The sequence below is a fragment of the Lepidothrix coronata genome, unplaced genomic scaffold (assembly GCF_001604755.1).
Source record: "Lepidothrix coronata isolate B3197 unplaced genomic scaffold, Lepidothrix_coronata-1.0 Scaffold3, whole genome shotgun sequence".
Classification (NCBI taxonomy): Eukaryota; Metazoa; Chordata; class Aves; order Passeriformes; family Pipridae; genus Lepidothrix; species Lepidothrix coronata.
Window position 1 is genome coordinate 3,644,508 of NW_016690183.1, and position 23,572 is coordinate 3,668,079.

General features: G+C 42.0%; 1 protein-coding gene across 7 annotated transcripts; it reads right to left on the bottom strand.

Moving 5' to 3' along the window:
- Window positions 1–8,597: 8,597 nt before the first annotated feature.
- HUS1 (HUS1 checkpoint clamp component) lies at window positions 8,598–16,640 on the bottom strand. 7 transcript variants are annotated; one of them, XM_017822787.1, is made up of 9 exons: window positions 16,436–16,640; window positions 16,116–16,243; window positions 15,475–15,651; window positions 14,693–14,800; window positions 13,656–13,730; window positions 11,664–11,763; window positions 11,185–11,316; window positions 10,380–10,384; window positions 8,598–9,076 (listed from the first exon to the last, which is right to left on the bottom strand). In XM_017822787.1, exons 1-9 carry the CDS (start codon window positions 16,515–16,517, stop codon window positions 8,987–8,989), a joined length of 897 nt encoding a protein of 298 aa, XP_017678276.1. In that variant the 5' UTR covers window positions 16,518–16,640; the 3' UTR covers window positions 8,598–8,986. The 7 variants fall into 7 exon arrangements, with proteins under 7 accessions (XP_017678276.1, XP_017678312.1, XP_017678294.1 ...); XM_017822823.1 differs by having other exon boundaries at window positions 16,511–16,638; XM_017822805.1 differs by having other exon boundaries at window positions 16,524–16,632.
- Between the last annotated feature and the right edge of the window lie 6,932 nt (window positions 16,641–23,572).

The window sequence follows — 23,572 nt, forward strand, 5'->3', positions numbered from 1 at the left end:
GTCACATGATATCAGGGTATAAAGGGAAGCGCCAAATTTGAAATAAAGCCTCTTTGTCTCACCACCTCACAAAGAGCGTGCTTCCTTCTTTACCACGTAAAGTACGCCACGCTTCACACTCCAGTTGAAAAAAAGAAGCCAAGTCATGGGAAAACACAGACAGATAATCAAGGCTCAGGCATGAGAGAATCCAACAAACTGTGGGACCAACATACACTTTATGAATTCAGGAAGAAAATTTTGCCTACACTGAGAGGGTCTCTGTTAGAAAGTTGGATTATCTTTAACTAAATGAAAGCACACACTTTCATGCAGGAAATTTCATTGTATGAGGGTCAAGAAGGTGAAGTGCCAGGTCCTGCACTTAGGGCACAACAGCCCTTTGCAGAGTTGGGGTAGAGTGGCTGGAAAGCTGCCTGGTGGAAAAGGACCTGGGAGTGTTGGTCAACAACTGACTGAACATGAGGCAGCAGTGTGCCCAGGTGGTCAAGAAGGCCAATGGCATCCTGGCTTGTATCAGCAATAGTGTGGCCAGCGGGACTAGGGCAGTGATCATTCTCCCTGCATTCAGTGCCGGTGAGGTGGCACCTCAAATCCTGTATCCAGTTCTGGGCCCCTCAGTTCAAGAAGGACATAGAGGTGCTGGAGTGTGTTCAGAAAAGGACAACAAAACTGGTGAAGGGTCTGAAGCACAAGTGTTATAAGGAGTGGCGGAGGGAGCTGGGGGTGTTTAGCCTGAAGAAAAGGAGGCTAGGGGGAACCTTGTCATTCACTACAGCTACCTTAAAGGAGGTTGTAGCCAGATGGGGGTCAGTCTCCTCTCAGGTAACAAGTGACAGGATGAGAGGAAATGGCCTCAAGTTGTACCAGGGGAGGTTTAGATTGGATATTAGCAAAAATTTATTCACTGAAAGGGTGGTCAGCTATTGGAATAGGCTGCTCAGGGAAGTGGTGAGATCACAATCCCTGGAAATGTTCAAAAGGTGTGTGAATGTGGCACTTGGGGATATGGTTTAGTGGTGAACATGGCAATAGGTTAATGGTTGGACTCCTGCCAATCTTAACAACAATATGATTCTATGATTCTAATTAAGACTACAAGTAGAAATATATCTTGTCTCTAAATCCATGACAATTAGTTGTGAAAGAAATGACATGGCAAATACTGACATTATAAATTATATCATGTTCTCTGACAGACATTTTAGCTTTCCGAAATCAGGTAGAAGCAGGAGACTTGGAGTGCTACATGAAAGGACATACAAGAATGCGAAAGTGAGAGAAATCTGGTTGGTTTGGTTTTCCCTGAGACATTTTTCCTTCCTGTTAGTTCTATTGCTACTGCATATAGTGGAAAAAACCAAACCACAACATAACAAAACTCTCAGAGTTCCTCCCAGGGTAAGGACAGTTCATCAGAAGTCAAACCCATCCATAGATGCAAGTCAACTGACCAGCAATGACTGCAATAGAGCATCACCAAATTACACTACTAGCGTTTAAATTACCTTCTGTTTGGGGTTTGTGTTTTTTTGTAATTTAGATGGTATAAATGATTATATTGTAAAGATCTCCTCTGATGGCTTGGTCTTTCTAGCATAAATCAGTTTTTATAACAGAAAATTAGTTTTCTTCCATGTTCTGACAACTACTTCCTTCCCTTTTCTAAGAAGAGATTTACTGAATTCAAAAATTCAGGAACACTGCCAAAGTCCAATCCCTATAAACTTTCTATGAAAGGATTCTTGTCATTTCTGTTTAACACATGTAACAACTATTAGCAATAGGAAGATGAAATTCACACCCTCATTCTAACGCACTGCATGACAAAGATCTCTAATCTAATTTAACAGTGAGAAAATCGTGAATAATCATTTTGCTGACAGGACTGCAACAGTATAGCACAAACCAAGTACACAAAACTTTCCACATGTACAGAAACTGAAGGATTTTGTTTGGTTCGTTGGTTGGGGTTTTTTTGGGGTGGGGCGTTGTTCTTATCGACATGTTGGCCTAAAGCTGGAGGAAGTCACCAGCAGAACACATTTCTTTCCACATCTATGAGGTTTTTTCTTTGGCATTATAGCAATGATCCTTCTATACCTTAATAATGAAATAAAACTATATAGAGTACATTCAAACCCCCTTGCCTCTCTCCCAGAGAGACTATAAGGCAGACAGAAAAGCATCACTGTAAAGACTATTATTCTCTGAGTAACCAAAAACAATACAAAAATTGCCTTTAACAGAATTAGTTGCAGATGCAGGACACTTTGTCTTCCTATACTCTGGCTGACTCAAGCACTGAAGCTGTAGCCAAATTTTTGGACAATGCTGCCATCCCTGCCCAGAGGATTGGAGCTCAGATGCGTTACATGAAGCAGGCCAAAAAGACAAAATTCTGAAAATTATTTCTAGAAAAACTTGGAGTCATCATGGATAGAAGGCTCCATAGGAGAGATTTAACGAATCCTAATTCTTCCTTATCTCTACTTCCTTAAACATTTTCCCCAAATAATATAAATAATGGCCAGTCTTCGCGAGCGAAGATTTGGGAAAGGTCATTAACCCTTTGAGCCTGCGCAGTGGATTTTTTAGGTGAGACACAGCGTGCGCTGAACTGAGCCCACCCTTTAATCCTGAGGTTCATCTGCCAGGGCCAAGCAAACTTGGACAGTGGCAGTGAGGTCCCCAGGACGTAGGTTTGTTTAGAGTGACCTTCTCTTAGATGGATTGCCACACAGGGCTGACGAGCTCCATCTGCCCGGGGGGCCGGGAATCGAACCCGGGTCGCAGTGGTGAGAGTCCTGCACCCTAACCACTAGACCACCAGAGGCCCCTTCCCCAAATATGGTTGCAGAAAAAAAAAGAAGCATCTTCAGACTAGAATGAAATAAAGAACGTGTTGCACATGCTCCACATTTCCTAATTCTGCACTACTGAATGCATCCCTCCTGTCCAAAAGGCCCTCTTGAATCTCTGATGCAACAAATCTGAATGACCACTGGGTCATGACAAGCTTTGCAGAATCACAGAATGGGTAAGGTTGAAAGGGACCACAGTGGGGCATCTAATTCAATATCTCTGCTCAGGTAGGGTCCCCTAGAGCATGCTACTCAGGAGTGTGTCCAAATGGCTTTTGAATATTCCCAGGGAAGGAAACTGTACAACCTCTTTGGACAGCCTGTTCCAGTGCTCAGTTACCTGCACAGTGAAGTTCTTCCTCATGTTCAGGTGGAACTTCTTCTGTTTGAGTTTCTGCCTATTGTCCCTAATCCTACTGCTCATCACCACTGAGAAGAGCCTGGCTCCTGCCTCTTGCTACCTTCCCTTTCAGATACTTATAGACAATTGATAAGGTCCCCTCTCACTCTTCTCTCCTCCAGGCTAAATAGTCCCAGCTCCCTCAGTCTTTCCTCATAAATGAGGTGCTCCAGTCCCTTCATCATTTTCGTTGCCTTCCATTGGACTTGGTCCCAGAGCTCCATGTCTCTTCTATTGAGGAGCCTAGAAATAGACACAGCACTCCAGATGCAGCCTCACCAAGGCTGAGTAGATGCGTAGGATCACCTCTCATGACCTGCTGGCCACTCTCTTCCTAATGCACCCCAAGATACCATTGGTCTTGTGCCACAAGGACATACCTCTGGCTCGTGGACAGCCTGTTGCCCACCAGGACCCCCAGGTCCTTCTCTGCAGAGCTGCTTTCCAGCATAACAGCCCCCAGTCTGTCCTGGTGCCTGGGGCTATTCCTCCCCAGTGCAGGACCTTGCACTTGCCTTTGATGAATTTCAGGTGGTTCTCTCTGCCCATCTCTCCAACCTGTTGAGAAAATGGCAGTACAGAACTCTGGGGTATCAGCCACTCCTGGATCCAGTACTTCTCCCTGGAGGACATCACTAGTGACAGGCCTCCAACTAGACCCTATGCCAATGATCACAACCCTCTGAGACCTGCCATGCAACCTGTTCTCAACTCACCTAACCATCCAGCCCGCATTTCCTGAGTTTGCCTATCACGATATCATGGGCGACAGTGTCAAAAGCCTTGCTGAAGTCCAGGTAGATGACATCCACTGCTCTCCTCTCATCTATCCAGCCAGCCATTGTAGAAGGCAATCAGCTCCAATTTGACGTCTTCCATAGTTAAAATGGCGTGACAGTGAACCATACAAGTTCATAAAATACAGTCTTTAAATCTGTTAAGGATAAGGAAAATCCAACAACCTGGTATGAAAAGTGGGGAAATCCAATATTCTTCTAGTGAACTGCAATAAATTGTGCTTAAGATTATCATCAATAGTACATCACAAAGTGAGAGATTACTTATTAAATAACTAGGAGTTGAACACACGCATCCTCCCATTCTAGGGAAAGGAGAGCCAAACATTTATGGTACCAGCCCACATAGGCTAACGAAGTTTGTTTCCCTGACATAAATACCTATGAAATACCCCACATAATACCTACGAAAGCCAGAATTTAGATTTAAGCTTCTATCAGAGAAGCCAAATGCACCAGAAATTCTTCATGCATTTATTTGCCCCATATTGCACCCAGCTGTATAGTAGGAAGATTATTGTTTTACATATGAAGCACTGAACATAGAGATGCTGAAGTCCAGATCACGTAAGCTATTTAGCCACCTAATCTCAGCTGAGTTCAGCATACCACAGTCTGTGTCTAAATTATTTGAACTGGGTCATTTATGATGCTTGTTCTAGATACAATATTTTTTCCATAGCTTACAAAGTTGAAACAATTTCAGTCTTACATTTAGTCACTGCCCTGTGCCCATTTGAGAACTGTCATTTAAGAAAGACTACAAAAAAATCTCACCCTGTCACAAGTGTTAACTGAGGTCCATTGCTTGTTCCCAGCTTTGTTTTTCTTAGGAATGCAGAGTATCTTCTATTGTTTTCTCTTTCTAATCATAATTTCACTCCTTTTGAATTCCCGTGGTCTTAAAAAAAATCAGACTCTATGCAAGGGCTTTGTCAAAAGCAGCATTAAAATAAGGATCAGTAATGTAGTGTGTAACCAGAAAGCAAGCAAAACAAGAAAAGGTTATAAGTAAATTTCCACACCATGCGAAAAAAAAAAAAAAAAGAGGAGGAAACTGTAAAAAAGAACATCAAGGGACACAAAATTGATGGAAATATTATAAGAGGCAGAGTATGTGGGAGTGTCACAATGTTTATTCCAAGGTTATTTGATTATCACAGCCTATATTGGATGATAAAAAGAAAAGGAAGGAGACAAACACACAAATATAAACCCTGATTAATTACCATTAACAAAGACAGTGACCAGAAAAAAATAGAGCCAAAAACATCTGGTTATTCACAATAATTGCTGGGCTACCAAGAAATGGCAGGCTACATTGGCTTTGTTTGGGACAGAATTAGTCTTCTTCATAGTAGCTCATATGGTGCTATATTCTGGATTTGTGACTGTGCTGGTTTAAGAGTTAACCAGCAGGGGAAATGAACTCAACTCAAAGGAGAGACCACAAGTCAGAATAACAATTTATTAAAACAACACAGCAAGCACAATCACACAAACAAACAATTGGTCCTAACCCACAAAACCCACATGTACAACCTGGTACCCTGGGGCATGAACAAAGTGGTGTTCCCTGGGCCCCGCTTGAGTCCAAAGTAAAGGGAGAGGGGAGAAACCTGCTGGTGGGAGAGCTGTTGCAGTCTGGTCAGAAGCGGTGATTGAAGTCCAGCAAAGGTCGAGAGCGACGAGCTGCAGTCTTCCTTCTGGATCCCACGAGCGGGTTGAAAAGTTCTGAAAACTCCAGGTTTATATATTCTCCAGTTCAGGCAGGAATGGTCAGTTCTTTCCCTCAGGGAGTTCCATAAAAGGTAAGAGCATCCTCCTATCTCACAGGCCTCTTAACACCTAGTTTATAGCCTGAGGAGTCAGGCTCTTATGGGCAGAGGTGCTAATAGTCTATTGACAACAGTTTCTGGGAAATGGCATGGAAGGCTATAGAATACACAGTTTTGGGTTACACCCATACCATGATGAACTCAGCTGTCCTAACTAGGACAGTGACCAAAACACTCTTGATAATACAGGGATGTTTTTGTTTTTGCTGAGCACCACTTAACAGTGTCAAGGCATTACTCTCACACTGCTCCACCAGCAAATAGGCTGAGGGTGCACAAGTAGTTGGTAGAGGACACAGCTAAGACAACTAACCCCAACTGACCAAAGAGATATCCCATATCATACAGCATTGTGTTCACCTCAGAGAAAAGCAGAAGAAAAGAGAGGGAATTTGGAGTTATGCAGTCTGTCTTCCCAAGTAAGCGTTACATATGATGGAGCCCTGCTTTCCTAGGAATGGTTAAACACCTGCCTGCTCATGGGAAGTACTGAATGAATTCTATACTTTGCTTTACTTGCACATACAGCTTTTGCTGTACCTATTAAACTGCTTTATCTCAACCCAAGAGTTTTTTCACTTTTAGCCTTCTGATTCTCTCCCCCATCCCACCAGGTGTGAGTGATTGAGTAGCTGCTTATCAACGTCAACTCACACCACAGGCAAAATGGAACGCTGCAAATTATAAAGAGGCAAACCTCAGGGGCTAGCATGTTGGAGGGAGTGGGTGGAAATACGACAACTGATGAGGCAATGTGCAGGGCAAGGGAGAGCTGAGAGGAACAAAGGGAGAGTAGGCAGAAAGCCCTATAAATGCAGTCAGTCAACACACTCATCACTGCAAATTTATTCTATCTTCTCATTAACTCCTTTCTTCCTTATCTCTGGATAGCCTACCTCGCTCTCCTTCCTGTGTGTCTATGTGCTGCAAGGATTAGGTGCCAGCTACAGATGGGATCAGCATGAGTGAGATTGGTGCCAGCTGCTAGAGTAAGACTGGAGGTGTAAGTGCCTCAGGGCTGTGGTGTCAGCTACTGGAGTGAATGTGGGGGTCCCAGCCACCAGCCACTGGTGTGTGTCCCAAACACCAAGTACTGCGTGGAACTGCCATGACTGAGGCAGGTGTGGAGCTTAGTACTTGTGGCTAGAGCCGGACTGTAGGTGATGTACCTTGTGCCCACGTATCTTATGCTGGATGATGCAGGTCAAATGTCTGCGTTCCCCAGACTAGGTGTGCTTGGGGTGAGCATTTGCTACCAAACTCAAAGCTCGATGAGCCAGTGAGCATGAGGGCTTGGGGCAGGCTGGGGTATTAGGCAGGTGAAGGGTCTGTGATTATATTCAGAGTATGGGATGCCTGTGGAACGAGAGTGTGAACGTTACTAGTGAGCACCAACCTGGACAAGACAGTGAATAAGGGACCAATATGGCACGTAAGAGAGCCAGGATCTGTGCAAGGGTGCTAGGCACACAGTGCCAGTACTCGAGGAATCTATGAACATGTGCTTGTGAACCTAGAGAGCATTGTGTGTGTGCCTGCATTACGGCCCTTCTGCCTTTGCTAGACAAAGGGGAGGAAAGGGATGTGGCCGCCTGGGCTTGTTTAACATAGGTCCTGTAGGTAGATGCAGCTAAAGACGCAGCTGTCTGTGGCAGCCTGTAAGTAGCCATGTCAGTGTCCTGTGTGCATGTCTGTACATGTCTCTGAGACAAAAGCTCAGCTTCACTTCCAGCTGAACCAGCAAGTGGGAAAGTGGCAACTACATCATGCAGCCCAGGGTAAACACAGTCCTGGTACACAGGTACCTTAGACCAGCCTCCAGTAGCTGTGCAGAAGTCCTGAGCCAGAGCTGCTGAAGGTGGTAATCAGATTACATCCTGTAATAGAAATGTGTGTTCAGAGAACAAAGCGTTGAAGAGAAGGTGAATTGTCTTAGTTATTTTCTAGTCCCATCAGCAGCTCCAAACCTTTTTGTCTTGGTGGCTTAAGCAACAACAATAATTTTCTGGCATAAAACAATTGCTTCACCATGTGGAACCAACGAGGGCTGATAATGACAAATAGTTCTTCTCATTATTGGTGTTAGGGAGCAGGAAGTGAGGCTGTCCCAGGACTGAGGAAGCCAGAAGCAGAGGATGGCCACAATGCAGGCTAGGCAGCACCCGTAAAACTGGGGCATAGGCTCATAGAACCTAAACCAGGCAGGCAGAACCAAGTGGTGAGAGCAACAACTCCCATGTGAAGCCAATCCAGGAAATCCAAACGCCTATAGGGCTGGGACCAGGCATAGTTTAGGGGAGTACAGGATGACACAGAGTTGAAACACCAGCTGTGGGCCCATGGATGGGGGGCAGTCTCCCTGGTGAGACTGGTTAGGGCCATTAAGGCCCAATACTGTCCTCAGGGCTCTGACGACTGGTTCACAGTTGACAGCTGATTTAAACCTGAATAAGTAGTATTTTTCCCTCTGATCAGGATGGTCAACTGGATGGCAGGTCTGAGCTGTATCCATGTGCTGTACTTAGACGAGGAGGGTAAGAAAGTACTGAGGCTGGAGAAACTACACCTGTTGCTCCGTCTAGCCTCCTCCCCTCCAGAATATGAAATGGACATGTCACTGCATACTCTTGACATGTACCAGCATTACTCTCATATATATATATATATATATATATATATTTATTTATTTATTTATTTATTTATTTATTTAAAAAAAAAGGCAACCATTTTCTTGTGATTATAACTTCTGATCTCTTTTAAAACTACCAATTGCAAAGCCTGCACAGAGGTCATTATTACTAGTTTTTATACTATACCAGAAAAAGTAATTTCCATGAGGTTATGTTATACACACATTTTTCAAACAGAAATGCAAACATTTCAAAGCCTACCATCATAGTGCATGTTCTGTATTGCATTCTGATAGTTTTTTCCCTCTCCCCAGGAAAAAACCCAGGAATATTTACCACATACCTCTTACCATGCAATTCCTGTAAGCTGGAGTACACCTACTTTCATTTTACACAGATTTTTGGCGCAATTGAAGCTGCCCATGAAAACTAACAGGATTTGGAAGATGCTTCCTGGTTAGTCTGATGGTAATAGTGAAAGAAGGCAAAGAAACGTAAGATCTCCAGACCACTGCCTCTCTTTCAGCCTTCTCTTGACCCTTTGCATCTACAAGAACAAAAGATTCATTGCTCCCTTACCCTCAATGCCCTTTGAAAAAAAAAACAACCAAAACCCCAGCACTTCTGACCATAACAAGTTACTTCCCAGCAGAAACTCCCAGTCACATTTGGCAGCAAAAACTCACTCACTATTTCTAAAACAACTAAGAGCTATATGGAACATGTCCAGATAACAAATAAATCACACATGGAATAAGGAAGAAAAGACCTCATAAGATAACTAGGAAGTAGAAGAAGGGGCAGTACTCCCATGAATGAGACTTAGTCTTGCTCTTGGCTGCTTGGCATGAGAGCCTAGATGCAATCTCACCATGTCTGACACCATGACAACACATGTTGTACAATGCTTTCCATCTGAAAAGGGGAAAAAATGTGATTCACAGATAACTTGCCCTTTAGTTCACACCAATTGCCGTGTTCATGCATGTCCTCATATGACGTTCATTTTGTACATAGATTTTCACTGCCCACATTAGCAAAGTAATCCAGACTGTTTAGCTCATCCTCTCAGGCCAAGAGCTAAACAAAGATTAAGCACAGAGCTACTGAGTTATGTTGGAGCAAGTCAGATCAAAAGATACAACCAGGTAAAAAGAGATGCTGCTGAACTGTTGGTGCTCCTTAGCATCTGTTATATCTTGTTACTTGCTGGCAGTTAGATTTCTGCTGCACAACATTTAACAGCATCAAGTTCACATACATCGCTACTGGAACAGAATTCAATTTAGTACCACTTCAGGAGGGCTGTGTGTACCTGTTTAGGCAAATACCAATCTGCAACCCTCCAGAGGGCTCTCCTGCTCCATGGAAGTATGATGGCTTGCTTAGAGACCTCTTAACTTGGAGCTGCATTGCCCAATACTGAATACACACAGCAGCAGCTCCAGAGATGCATTCTACCTTTATGTTTTTTGACAAAACCAAAATACTTCATTGCCATCCCCATAGCTCAAAGCATCCCAAAAGCACATTCAAATTTCAGTTTTGTTTCCCTTAAGACTGCAATATGTCAGCTTCCCAGAGGTACGTCTTTCCAAAACGGCTTTCTGGATGAGGAGGTATTATGAATAATTTCATAAATATTGAAATAATGTCCATCTGATGGCTGCTTCTAACAGTGTATCATGCGAAAATACTCCAGCAATTCAGGAAAGATTTCAGACTTCATGGAAAAGGCCTCAGGTTGGAAAATGCTCAAGATTCCAAAATATTCAGGCAAGTGCTGGAATAAAATACTGAAGTGAAACATCCTCATGCAGCAAGATGAAGTGAACAATTCTTTTACTTACAATATCTGTAAAAGAGAAAAGAAATTAAAAAATAAATCCATCCTAAAGCAGGAAAAATACTTACATCTTCTACAGAATGCCACCATAAGAATACAATGCTTTTACCACTTCTGACAGAAGGATGACTAGACATATTCAGGTCCTTGATGGTTTAGGAAGCATTAATAGTCTATGAAAGCTGATACCAAAAAGCAAATATGTAATAGGTATAGGTTTATAATGCTATACCCATTATTTAAATCTTCCTTGGGAAATTCTTAGCATCTGCACTAAACAATAATACACAGATGTTCTCAGGAAAAGCATACCGAGTTATTAAAATAGAATACAGACCCCTGCATAGCCTTCTGCTAGAAAGTACATACTGTTTCTATGGCTAGAAACACTAGCTGTATAAAAAGCATTTTGGTATTAGAATCAATGTAAGAAGGCATCCAAAGGGGAAAAAAAAACCACATGACAGTAAATTCCAGTTTCTCCACTAGAACCTAAGGATTTCCAAAAAATAATACCTCAAAATAATAATAAAAATAACAACTTCAAAACAAAGACAAGAAGACACCCATGATTTGTCAGTCTGATTATTCAACTTGATAAAAGGGCTTGACTTATTTTATTTTTTTTCTTCCCCAAATGCCTTAAGTCTGAAGCTTACTGCCTAAAAATATAAATATTAAAAGTCATCGGGTACAATAAAAATAGTTGAGTTTTAAACAGACAAAACAGAGGATATGCTGTTCTGCTGAGACTACAAGTACAGCAAACATCCCTCCTTGGAGTTTGCAAACAGAGCTGCTGAACTTACTGCACAACGCTTTTGTAGGATTGACCTGCTGTCCAGCAAGCAGCTGCTGCAGCTTCTTGATGTCTATGCGTGCCTCAGCCATACTTTCCAGATTTCTGCCTTGAGCAGAACTTTGACACCCATCTTCTGATGCTAAAAGCATAAGAACACAACACTTAAATAAGGAGTTTCAACACATACAGGGACACAACTGAAAACTGCTGAAGCATTGGAACTAAAATGGCTTGTTTTTAAGAAACAGTAGTGCAAGGAAAAGAAAGCCCAGTTTTCCTACAAAGCTGTCAACAATATTGGAAGAGATTTCCCACCCCTCTAAACATGAAACGGCCATAGGCCACGTTTTCTTTTAAGATTTCATTTGAAGACTTTGAAGTACTTGATGCTATTTTCTAAAGAATAAAAAGTAAGTACTGTTATAATCAACACACTTAAGTAATGAGATCAGACAGACACAAGAGGTAGTAAACAGAGAAACATACCCCAGGGAGGATTTCCCAGGTCTTTAAAATGTGTTGTTACAGATACTAAGTCAGTTTCTATTTTCAAGTTCATTTCTCCACTCAAGTTTGCTTCAATCACCTGCAACACAATCAACCTCGATTTTAGGCAACCCACTTTTACACTGCAGAATTACAGAAGAATACAGTTCAGTTTTGTTCAAATACAAGCTTCCAGAAGCACTTCAGTGCAGGTCAACCATACTTTCTGAACATGGTTTGAACATTCAAATGTTCGGCTACAAAGTGTATTTCTCATCCTTCCTGTATGAATTATCCGAGACCAAACTCTCAGAAATTATGAAAAGAAAGAAATTTACTTGCTCTACAGTACTTTTAGAACAAGTATTCACTTTGGGAAATTCATGTGCTGAGAAAAAGGCTTTAGAAATGAGAAGCTGAATCTGAAGAAACGCAAGGATTCCTGCATTTCCATTCAGCTCCTCCGCAAATAGAAAGGCACCTCACAGTCTGTATGACACTCACGGAATATGGGATGCAGCAGGAGTTGACATGCAGTTACAGAGCTGCTTTAGAAAACTTAAAGACAACCACTGCATCAGACCAGTAACTCTAAGAAGGACTCTGAACCACTAGAAATCCTGGAAGAGTGCTGAAAGCTTTCAAATTCCATCCTAACCAAGGGTCCAGCCAGAAGGAGACTACACATGACCTTACGCAAATCCCAAGCAGATCAGAGGATTCCTAAAGCATAACTAAGCACTTCATTTCTGTGATTAGAAGAATTCTCAATAATTTTTAAAAAGATGCCTCACAACCAGAATCTCCTATAGAATGGAGAGGCCAAGCTCCCAAACAATGGGCCAACTATCTGAAATTGCTTCTAAAAATCCATTTTGCAGCACTGATCTTGACCAGTTTTATTACCAGGATGCATCTAGCAAAAAGAATTGTAATAACTGATGTTTTTGTTCTTTAATAACATGAAAGCAAGGCACTTAGTAAAGTGGGTATGCCCAGTGTTGATACACTACCTCTTCTGAGTGCTGCTGAACACCAAATTCGATCCCATCATACAGCTATCCAATGTGAGAAAAGATCCTTAGCTCTGGAAACAAAGCCCTGTGCTTAATTTTGTGTAGGCATTTCCACTGAGGACATGGGGGAAGAAAGCAAAAATTAAGTCCCCCAAAAGACTGATAAAGAAAAAGAGTTTCAAGTGTATTTTCAGGATGACTGCCACTTGCAAAACTGCCAGAAACCCAGGGTAATCTCTCAACTCTTCCAAGTCTGGAAAACTGAGACTGTCCCAATTTCAGGATTGTCAGTTAACAGAAAATGTCCTATTTATCAAAACTGGTATAAACAGCACCAAAACCAAACTATTTCAAAGCTCTACACTTACTAAGTTCCATGTTAATCAATTCTTGTGACTGTGAGCAAAAACAACTAAATAAAAAACCCAAAGCCTTTTTATGTCCAACTGCAGAGGGGTTCTTTCGATGGAAGGCACTCCAGGACTCCAGAAACCCAGAGGAGACTGGAAACCCACCATGTCAGAGCCTAAAGCACAGTCTGTCATCCAGGAGCTATTAGCAGAATTTCCTTTAAATCCTACCTCAAGTTTACCTAAAGTTCATCCACACAGACACCTAACCCAAGACTCACTCCTCATTTCTTTAATGAAGTCACCTAGAAAGTCTCTAGCCAGCTTCCTGAAGGATTGTAAATTCTTATCAGCTACAAAGAGTGGCTTGTAGCAACACAATGCCTTGTTCTTTCAAGAGTTCAATACAAAGAGTATCACTTTCTGCGAAGCTCTTCAGTGTAAATCCTAAAATAAATCCCATCATTCTCTTCAACTTCACACAGCCTTCAGGTGCCTTGATTTCAATGTCTGTCTCATCCCAAAATAAGATATAATGTGGTGTCACCAGTTTAGGCAACAGTGAAATGTTACGTCCCTATTGAAGTAAGGTCTGTAGCATACATATTTGAAGTGCCTTAACTTACAATGAAATTGCTGAGATTCTTCATTCTTTCCACAACACTCTTCATTATTTTCAGCACTGGTAGGTAAATACTGACCTAGAAAGACATAAGAACTTCATTTGCACAAGTTTTTCATGTGTGTCTGGGATGTGACACATTTATTTTTCCTTTCAATTCTATCTTAGTTTGGACTGAATTATCTATGGCTTGTAGGATGCACAATATTTATCTGAAATCAGCAAATGTCTCAGAATGGAGGAACTCTTTCCCATTATACCAACAGGCAACTGCACTCTAGCAATTGCTTCAGACATAATGTTCCAAATACGTGTTCAAAATAGAGACAGGTTTTTGCAGGTCAGATGCTCACATGAAAGTACACACCTGTGTAACTAAGTAGTTAATAACTATAGCCAAAAAGGAAAGAAAAAGATTCCCATGATACTGTATTCATTTCTGGAACTGCAGCAGTGTAAATCTGAAATAACAGAACAAAATTCTTCAAGTTTCTACTCAGTTGTATGTCTTCAAAATTTAAATACTCTTAGCTTAGAGGTAACAGGCACCCACAACCTCAAACAGGAGCACATTTGCACAAAGACCTTTCCTTGCAACTCTGCTAAAAGTCACAAAAGATATAGAGATGATATCTAAAAATCTAAAAGGAGGAAACACACGTATCTCTAACTCTGCCAGGTAGGCCATGAATTTCAGAAAGAACAGATTATTTGGGCCATTTGGTGCAGAAACAGCCCAAACAGCCTAAAACTGTGTGGTTTAGAGATGCTCCACTTTAAAGACATGCAAGTCCTTTGCTCCTCCCTTCCTCCACTCTGAATATCACAGAAAAAACTGATAACCATCTGCTCTGTTTTCACAAGTTCTGGACTCTCTTGTCAAGACAGAAGCCATGTTCCATCCCTCTCCAAATCTGTAGCCTCCAGTCTTCCCTCTTTCTTTTCAACTCCTTTCCAAATCCCAGCAGTATATACCCTGTAGCAGTAGCATTCCAATTGCAACCTCCCCTTTCCATACGGAATATAAAAACAGAGGCTTACATCAAAGTCTGGCATAGTGGGCTCTCTGAAGTCATTCCATATTCTTCTGGGAATAACCCCCACAGGAATGTCATGTGTCACAATCCTACTGCTGCTTGATAAGGATGGCTTGAGGGAAAAAGAGGATGCTCTTGCAGTTAAAAACAGGACTTGAATTCCAAATTTAAAGCTTTCAGACCCACTGTGGGCAGTAACTACATGTCCCAGACGTCAGTTCCAGTTTTCCTAAGTTCCTCTCAATATGCTCTAAAGTGGACTTCCCTTTTGAATGAGGAAAGGTTTCTGAGGTATCATGCATAAGTATATATATATATACATATATATATATAAAAGATATCCTTAGACCTGAAGAGGTGAATCAGTGGTGTTACCAACAACAACAAAAAAAATCAGAAGACAGCAGTTTGAAATGCAATGTCAGGATAATCAAATGCAAAACACTAGAGCCAAACACTACACTGAAACCTAATGGCTTCAATAAAAAGGCAATAATCCACAGAAGATATAGAGAATGAAGTAATGGAAAGAAGAAGACATTAGAGAAAGTTGTTTCAATCACATAGCTTTCATTCTTCCTCCCTCTTGCCTTTTGGAAAATACAAAGCTGGTTCTGTGTGCTACCAGCCATAATGGCAAGAAAGGCTAGTGAAACGGAAAATAGCACAATTTTTTTTTCAGTTTTCTAGAATTACACTAAAGATTATCATTTGATCTTAGGAAAAGCACAATTTTAAAGAATTAATTTTTCTTAATAATGAACATAAAAGCATGGTTGCACTTACTAACTCCACAGCAACTCTGAGACAAGGACAGTGTTTATTAGTCAACTTGATCTTCACTGCCTTAGCACTGTGGGCAGTTTTTAATGCTCTTGACAGGTTCTCAGGCACCAACTCTAAATAGATTTCATTGTGCTCTGCAGCTACTCCTTCCATCTGAAATTCGTCGAAGAAATTCCCCTACAATTTTTGAAAGTTGGGAAATAAAATAAAGCAAATGAGAGGGGCAAGTTTTATCCATCAGACCTTAAGCCTAGAACTGCACAGGAACAACAGGAAACTCTCCTCTGCCTGGCATCATCTGCTGGAATCAAAACAGGCTGCATAAGCATGAAGGCTCATTGCTTCAGGCTCTAAATCTATTATTTTCTCCTCTAACACGTATCAGTCTACAAAACAGTGAGTTATGCTTTCCTGTTTCCAGTTTTGGGCAGGCCCATATGGGCCAGCACACACCAAAGCTTTACAGTTGAAGAGACAATTGAGATAAAGAGGATATCTAACCTGAAATGCCTGTAACCAGACAGGCCTTAAGAGATCTGGCACACCTCAGGTGAGGGCTGCAAGAAATGCCTCATACACCAAACCCAACTGCATGCTCTGGTTTTCAACACCATGTGATTTTTGAACTTCCCTGGGCTCACCTGGCACAGCTCACACCACATACTCGCGCCTCCATTTGCTACTTTATCGGAGAGGATGAAATACAACTTGCAGACAGTAAGGCGCAGGGTGCACGTCTTGGTTAACTTGGAGATTGTGTTAATTACACCTGCCGGAGGGAGGGAGGGGGACGTTACAGAGGTGACCGCTCCACACACCCCGGTCCCTGTGGGCTGAAACCCTCAGACCAAAAACGCAGCTCGTGCTGCTGCGGAAACTCCCAAACATCTCGGGGCAAATGAAAGCGCCTCATGCTGCCTCCTCCCAGGAAAGGCCTCTGGGCCCGCGGCCCGGTCCTCACCTCCCTTCCTCTCTCCTTTGCCCGGGAAAGTCGAAGCCAGCCGCTTAGCAAGGCATTGCCTCCCTTCCGCGTGACCTGCCATACTCACGGCTGAAGTTGTTGAGGCAGGCGAGATCCACAATCTTTGCCCGAAATCGCATGGCGGCGCGACCCCCCTCCGCTCGCTGCGGCAGCACCACCCGCCGCTGACGGCACGGCTGGGGGCGGGGGCGGGGGCGGGGGCGGGGGCGGGCCCGGGCAGAAGGCGGTCAGAGAGGGAGAGTCCTCTGGCGGAACAGTTCCTCGCAGGCAGAGGGCAGTGCAGCGGATTTTGGATGCGCGGCGGCGGCGGGCAGGCCCCTGCGGCCTTGCACTGGCTGGCGACTTTTCTCTGTAGTAGCGGTTCTCACAGGCAAAGCTGAAAAGCTCACCTCAAAGCAAAACCTCTCGGCACTCCCAGCACATATGTCTAAATGCATCTGTATTGGTCCCGCTCCCGATGTCTCGAAGAATTTTCTTCTTCAAATCCAAGGGGCCCCTTATAGCAGACACCATCAGCCCATGGCAGGGGACAGGCTCCCCCACTACCCTTGGGTGCAGAACTATGCCCAACATGAAGCCACGGTGAGGGAGGAAAGCAACAGTCAGCGTAAGAAAGCGGAGCAAACAAAGCTTTCTCTCGGGCCTTTCCACTTACCCATTGTTAGCCAGGCCACCCAGAAAGGGCTGGCCAACCGGAGGTGTTTAGAGAAAGGCATTCTCTATGAGACTGGGCAGCTCGTGCAGACAGGCTCCATTTGCCTGGCATTATTTCAGCTTAGTGCATGATGTGCAGGGTTTTATGCAGAGGCTGGAATAGTTCAAGGAAAACCTTGCTTTACTTGTTAGCGTGCAGCATGGCTGTTTCCTATAGAAGACGGTGCCCTTTGCCTTATGGTCTTGGTTCCTCGCAGTCCTTGAAAACTATAGGATTTGCAGAGACGGTTTTCTAGTGTTGTTTTTGGTTCCTCAGGATTGTCCAGTGTTCTTTTGTCACACGGCAGTTTAGATCAGCTAAATTTCTTCTCTTTCGTTTGATTTTGAAGTACTCTAGGGATGCTGCACACATGTCTTGATGCTGTCTTTCAATACAGTCATTATGAAGAAAATTAAAAGAAAACCTTAGGTCTATGTAACTCTATCTGACATATACAGCAACAGTTTCTGGAGAGGTTATTGTTTGGTTGCATTGCTCCCAGGTCCTGTGCACTTCATGTAAATCAGCTGAATATTTTTCTAAAGAATCCACTCCAGTGCAGAAGGATGTAACAAATTCTGATTTAGGATCCTGCCAACTACACCAATTTGTCACAAATGTGTGATTTATGGTCACTCAAAGAATCACCAGGAAAGATTTTAGCAAAGTGGGCTTAATAAACATTTATAAACATGATTTAACGAAGCTCAGTGACAAGTTTCATTCTATCGTGGATGAAACATACTAAAAAGATTCGAATTTGAATAATTTTAGAATGATTTACACTGAGACCAAAGACGAGAAGGAGTGAGGAAGACCCTCGTGTTGAGTGACAAGGTTCAGAGTAGATTCTCTGCCTTTCTGTACTCCTGATAGAGCTTATGTGTAGCTAGGTCCTGTCTTAGTCTCAGAGTTGGATAACAGGTTATACCTAAAGGAATTAACTACATGGATTTCATTAGTATTATTTCAGCATGTTATCAGCAACTTACTGAGTATCTGTTGCGAATAAAGGGTCTATCTGCTTCAGGTAAAGGAATATTTCTCAGTCTTATGTAAGGAATCTCAAACCTTGAGAGGCATCCCAGCTCAATGGAAGAGTCACTAGTGTGCAGTCCAGTTGCAATTTAGAGAGAATTCGAATTGGACTCATCTGACAATCTGTCATTAGTAGAAAAGCTTCTCAAGGAGCAACCTTGAGAGGTGTCCCAGCTCAAGGGGAGATCGCACCATGCAGACATGCTGATTAGTAGGGACTCCAAAGGAGAATCACTCAGGCTGTCATGTTTATGGAATAAAGTGATTGGCTTGTTGTCAAATTCCATGTGATGGGAAAGGTATGCATAAAACTCCTTGTACTTGCAACTGTCTTTGTTCCTAGGTAAAGAAGTCTTGGAAAACCCACCTTCTGTGTGTTAATCACAGGATTGGTGTTACAAGCTCATGTGCATCATTGCTCACTGGATGACTGTGCTCACTTGGGGGTTTCCTGGAGGTGTTCTTGGCCTGACTATGTCTCAGGCCTTTACCTCCTTTTGAGCCTATACAAAAGGTTTGGTTAAGGGGTGCATCCATCACAAAGCATTAAGCAGAATCAATCCTAATTCAAATATTTAAATAATAAAGTCAGTACTGTGGTTTGGAAATACTGTATTTTTCAGTATAGCACTTCACTGATAAAAGTCATTCTAACAAGATGATAGTACACTGTCAAGTCTGTCACACAATGTATTCACATAATGTGAATACATTACATCGTCATCTTTTGTAAATTCCCATTTCTGTTGACTGCTGTTGTTGAATTTGAGAAGCATCATTGGTCTCCAGGACGACAGAAACGGTTCTGTATCACTCTAGTCTTTAATTGGTAGACCCCTGGGTGAGATATGGCCACACTGGAGTACAGGAGATCACTGAAAGGTGTAGCAGAACAAGGGGAGGTTAGGTAAGATAGTAGCAAGTGCAACAGTGGAAAAAATTATTCCTAGAGGGGTGATTTGGAAATTCTTGGGAAGTCAGAGTTGAATGAGGAAGAACTAGATGGTCAGCCCACTGGATTTTTCTTGCCCAAATTGAAGGAATACCTGGGAAGAACTATAACAACAATTTTATAGTCTTAATCTTGAGAGATAACTGGTAGGTCACCTACTACGTTAACCCCTTCCTGCATTAACCTTTATTTACATTTAACATCTTGATTTCTTTCAGGATTTCAAGTTCCAATTTAAGCTGAGTTGAGGTCTTCAAAGGTAACTTTCTCTCCTTTCCTTTCTTTGCCTGTCAATTATTTCTACTCTATTCACTGTCATTTCTGCTAGTGGTGTATCCCAACATTTCACACAGCAGTCCTTACCAGCTGATAGCCAGTGAAAGCAATTCCATGACTGTTGTTGATGTTTCTTTCTTATGTCAGCTCTTACAAGAACACAGATAACTTAAGGAACTGAATAGTTTCAAAGTTTTCTGAAGATACTACTTTTCCATTTTTTTTATAAATATACTAAAAAACCTTCTAGTTTTTGTTTTCAGAACCCAACTATGGCACTCCAGTGCTCAAAGCTGTTGCTTGAGTTCAGGGTGACTTCTCAACAGAGAACACTGAGATTAAATTAAATGGCCTAGACTTTTCTACACTAATACATGTTTATTTTCCCCCACCTATTTTAAGCTGAAACAGTCATGGTTTAGCCTTGCCTGCTTATCAATCCTGTCTATCTCCTCTGTGTTCTACCAGATGGATGTCAACAGAGCACTTCTTTTGGAGTGGTGAGCATTTCCTTTCTGGAGTACTGAGGGTAGGAAGAAAATGTAGGCTGTTTGCCTGACTCTACCATCTTAGTTTTTAGCCATCAAGCTTAGAAATATTTTTAAAATACTGATGGCTTCACAAAAAGTAGAATAGAATGAGGTGTGTTTCAACTCTGTTTCTAGTGAGAGAGATAGAAGTTAACACTGCAAAACTTTATTTTAAATTTGTCTAGTTAGCTATGCTGTAGATCTTCATTGTGTCTTCTTTAATTTGCTCAATTATATTATTTATATCTGTTATCCATTTAGAAACCTCTATCTTATGCTTAAGCACTTAATTAAAAAGGACTAAGTAATCAGGGAAGAGATGCAGTACAAGAATTTGTATAAATGTACTTTTAAAATTTTACTTAGGCAATGTGTTGAAAGCTGGGAAAAGAACATGTATACTCAGATTAATATCAACACTCTTTTCATGCCTCATATTCCAGTGAATCATTTATATGCAAATAACAATTACAAAATAAACAAGTCAGTCTAGGCAATATGAACTTGCTATAACTTTAAAAGCAGAAAATAAGAAAAAAAAGAAGAAAATAAATGGCAAGTTCTTCAGTGCTGTGGCATTTCTAGGGAATTTTCAAATATCCATTTCCATTTGAATACTATATTAGCTTTCTCAGATCTCTCATTATTGAGGGGTTTTATATATTTTCTGTTACTTATATAGCTCCTTTCTAGACTTGATACCACAAATTGTAATCAGTTATTTCCTCTCTGAATTAATCTCCTCTACTTACTCATTCCCCTCACCCTCCCTCCTCCGCTGGAAACTGGGGAATTTCCAGTCAGGTCAAATAACCACAACCTGTGTTTCTGTGTTTCAAAAGCAATGATTTTATATGTTTTCCCCTAACCTTAACACTAATCCTAATCCCTGTTCCTCAGCCAAACCCTAAACCTTCTAACCCTAAACTCTTATCCAAATTCAAATCATAAAAGAGACTTGTAGAATAATAGAAAGAATTGAGTTGAGAGGGACCGAGATCATCTAATTCAACCTCCCTTGCCATGGGCAGGGACATCTTTCATTAGACCAAGTTGCTCAAGCCTCATCCAACCTGACCTTGAAAACTTCCAACAACTTCTCTGGGTAACCTGTTCCAGTGTCTCGCCACTCTTATCATAAATATTGACTTCCTTGCATCCAATCTAAATCTACTCTCAGTGTAAAACCATTACCCCTTGACATGTCACTACAGGTGTAAACAAAGAGACTCTCTTCTTCTTTCCTGTATAATGAAAGGCTGCTACAAGGTCTCCCTAGAGCCTTCTCCAGGCTGAACAACTCTCTCAGCTCTTCCTCATAGGAAAGGTGCTCCAGCCCTCCGATCATCTTTGTGGTCCTCCTCTGGACCTGCTTTCACAGGTCTATGTCTTTCTTGTGCTGAGGACCCCAGAGCTGGATGCAGTACTCCAAATGGGGTCTCACTAGAGCTGAGTGCGAGAATCACCTCCCTTGACCTGTTGGCCACAATTTTTTTGATGAAGCCCAGGATGTGAATGGCTTTCTGGGCTGCAAGTGGACATTGCCCACTCTTACCTAATTTGTTACCCACCAATATCCCTGAGTCCTTATCCATAGGGCTGCTCTGAATATTCCAGTCTGTATTGATATTGGAGATTTGCCAACACCCTTGCAGAACCTTCATAAGGTTCACACAGGCTCACTCCAGAAGCCTATGAAGGTCCCTCTGGATGGCATCCCTTCCCTCCAGAGAATCAATTGCACAACTCATCTTGGTGTAATCAGCACACTTGCTGAGGGTGCACTTAATCCCACTGCCTGTGTTATTCATGAAGGTGTTAAGCACTGTTGGTCTCAGTACAGTCCCTGTGGGATACCACTTATTACTTGTTGCCAGTTGGACATTGAGTCTTTGACTATAACTCTTTGGATGTAGTCATCTAGCCAGTTCTTTATTCATCTACCAGTCCATCTGTTAAACCCATCTCTCTCCAATTTAGCAACAAGTTGTTGTGGGGGCCATATCAAAGGCCTTGCAGAAGTCAAGGTAAATCACATCTGTAGTTATTCCCTTCTCCACTGAAGCATGATTTGCCCTTGGTGAAGCCATATTGGCTGTCTCTAATCACCTCCCTGTATACTGTATGTTCAACATGTCTCCTAGGAAGAACTTCTCCAGGATTTGACCAGGCACAGAAGTGAGACTGACTGGTCTGTAGTTCTGAGGGTCTTCCTTTTCACTCTTTTTAATAATGGATGTGATGTTTCCCTGTTTTCAGTCACTGGGGTCTTTACCTGACTGCCATAACTTTCCAAATATGATTCTCTCAAGACCATGGGATGTATCTCATCAAGTCCCATGGACCTATTTATGTTCAGGTTCCTCAAGTAATCTTCCTCTAACCCTGCCTTGAAGTTTGGGGTTGGAAGAGGGATTACTGCTGAAAACTGACGTAAAAATTTTTTTTAGTACCCCAGCCTTCTCCATGTTCATTGTCAGTAGCTCTCCTTGTCTTATTTACCACAGTGTGAACATTTTCTTTAATATTCCTTTTCTGATCAACATACCTGCAAAAGCCATTCTTATTCTTCACATCCCATGCCAAATTCAGCTCCAGCTGTCCCTTAGCTTTCCTGATCCTATCCCTACACATCCAGGCAGCATCCCTGTATTCTCCCCACAATACATGTCCCTTGTTCCACTGCCTGTGCATTTTCTTCTTACACTTTCATTTGGCTGGAGGTCCTTACTCAGCTGTGCTGGTCTTCTCCTTTTCCTGCCTTGTTTCTTACATGTCTCCTAGGAAGAACTTCTCCAGGATTTGACCAGGCACAGAAAGCTCTTTTAAGGAAAACATCCTTAGAAAGTTCTTTTCTGATCTGTCACCTGGATTAAGAAATTACCCTCAACATACTCAATTTAATGCAGTACTACCACCATTCTTGTCTGGCTTTTTTGCTTAAAAGATGAGAAAACTCCCTCATGTATTTCTACGCCACCTGAAATGGGCTGTGTTTGTAAGTTTTCTCACCTCAACCTTCTCCCTTTTCACTCCTTTCCAGCTAAAGTTTGAAAGTTGCAGTTTGACCCCTCTCAACCTACTTAACACAAAGGGCTGTTGGTTATGCACTGGCTACTTAGCTATGTCAGACTTTCACCATATGGGATATTCCCAGAACTAAAGCTAACACAGATGAGGTGGTAATCACTTGACAAATTTACAAATTACAACCAGCACAGGCCAGGACAGTCCTGCAACCATGCACTGCCAGGTTGGTACAAAATCTGTGGCCTTTAGTCATGGCAAAAAACATATTTACAAGACTACAGCATGTTGAGTAAAATTACTGTTCTTGAAGCAGAATTAAATAGATCCTTGCATAAAAAATATCCTAGTGCTTTTCTGCATTATGTGAAAAACAGTTAAAATTGTGGGTACTGACAAGGGGGAGATAATTCGGGGTGTATGCATTTGTGTGTGAATTTCTGGAACTGAACTTCTGAACTGGGCACAAACCCACTACAATTGAGAACCTGCATTAGCAAAGCTCACTCCTTCACTTGGTTACAATCACAGAGTGAAAATAGATGTTTTCAATGTTTTTTTCAAGCTACCTGCCAAGCCCTCAAAGCATACCAGTAAAT

What these genes read in the sequence shown, in the direction of transcription:
- HUS1 (XM_017822787.1), bottom strand. Translation starts at nt 16,517, where the DNA reads ATGGCAGGTCACGCGGAAGGGAGGCAATGCCTTGCTAAGCGGCTGGCT. An exon ending in TGTGGTGTGAGCTGTGCCAG is followed by an intron (nt 15,652 to 16,115) that starts GTGAGCCCAGGG and finishes CAAAAATTGTAG; the next exon opens with GGGAATTTCTTCGACGAATT. An exon ending in CCACTATGCCAGACTTTGAT is followed by an intron (nt 13,731 to 14,692) that starts GTAAGCCTCTGT and finishes ATGTCTTTCTAG; the next exon opens with GTCAGTATTTACCTACCAGT.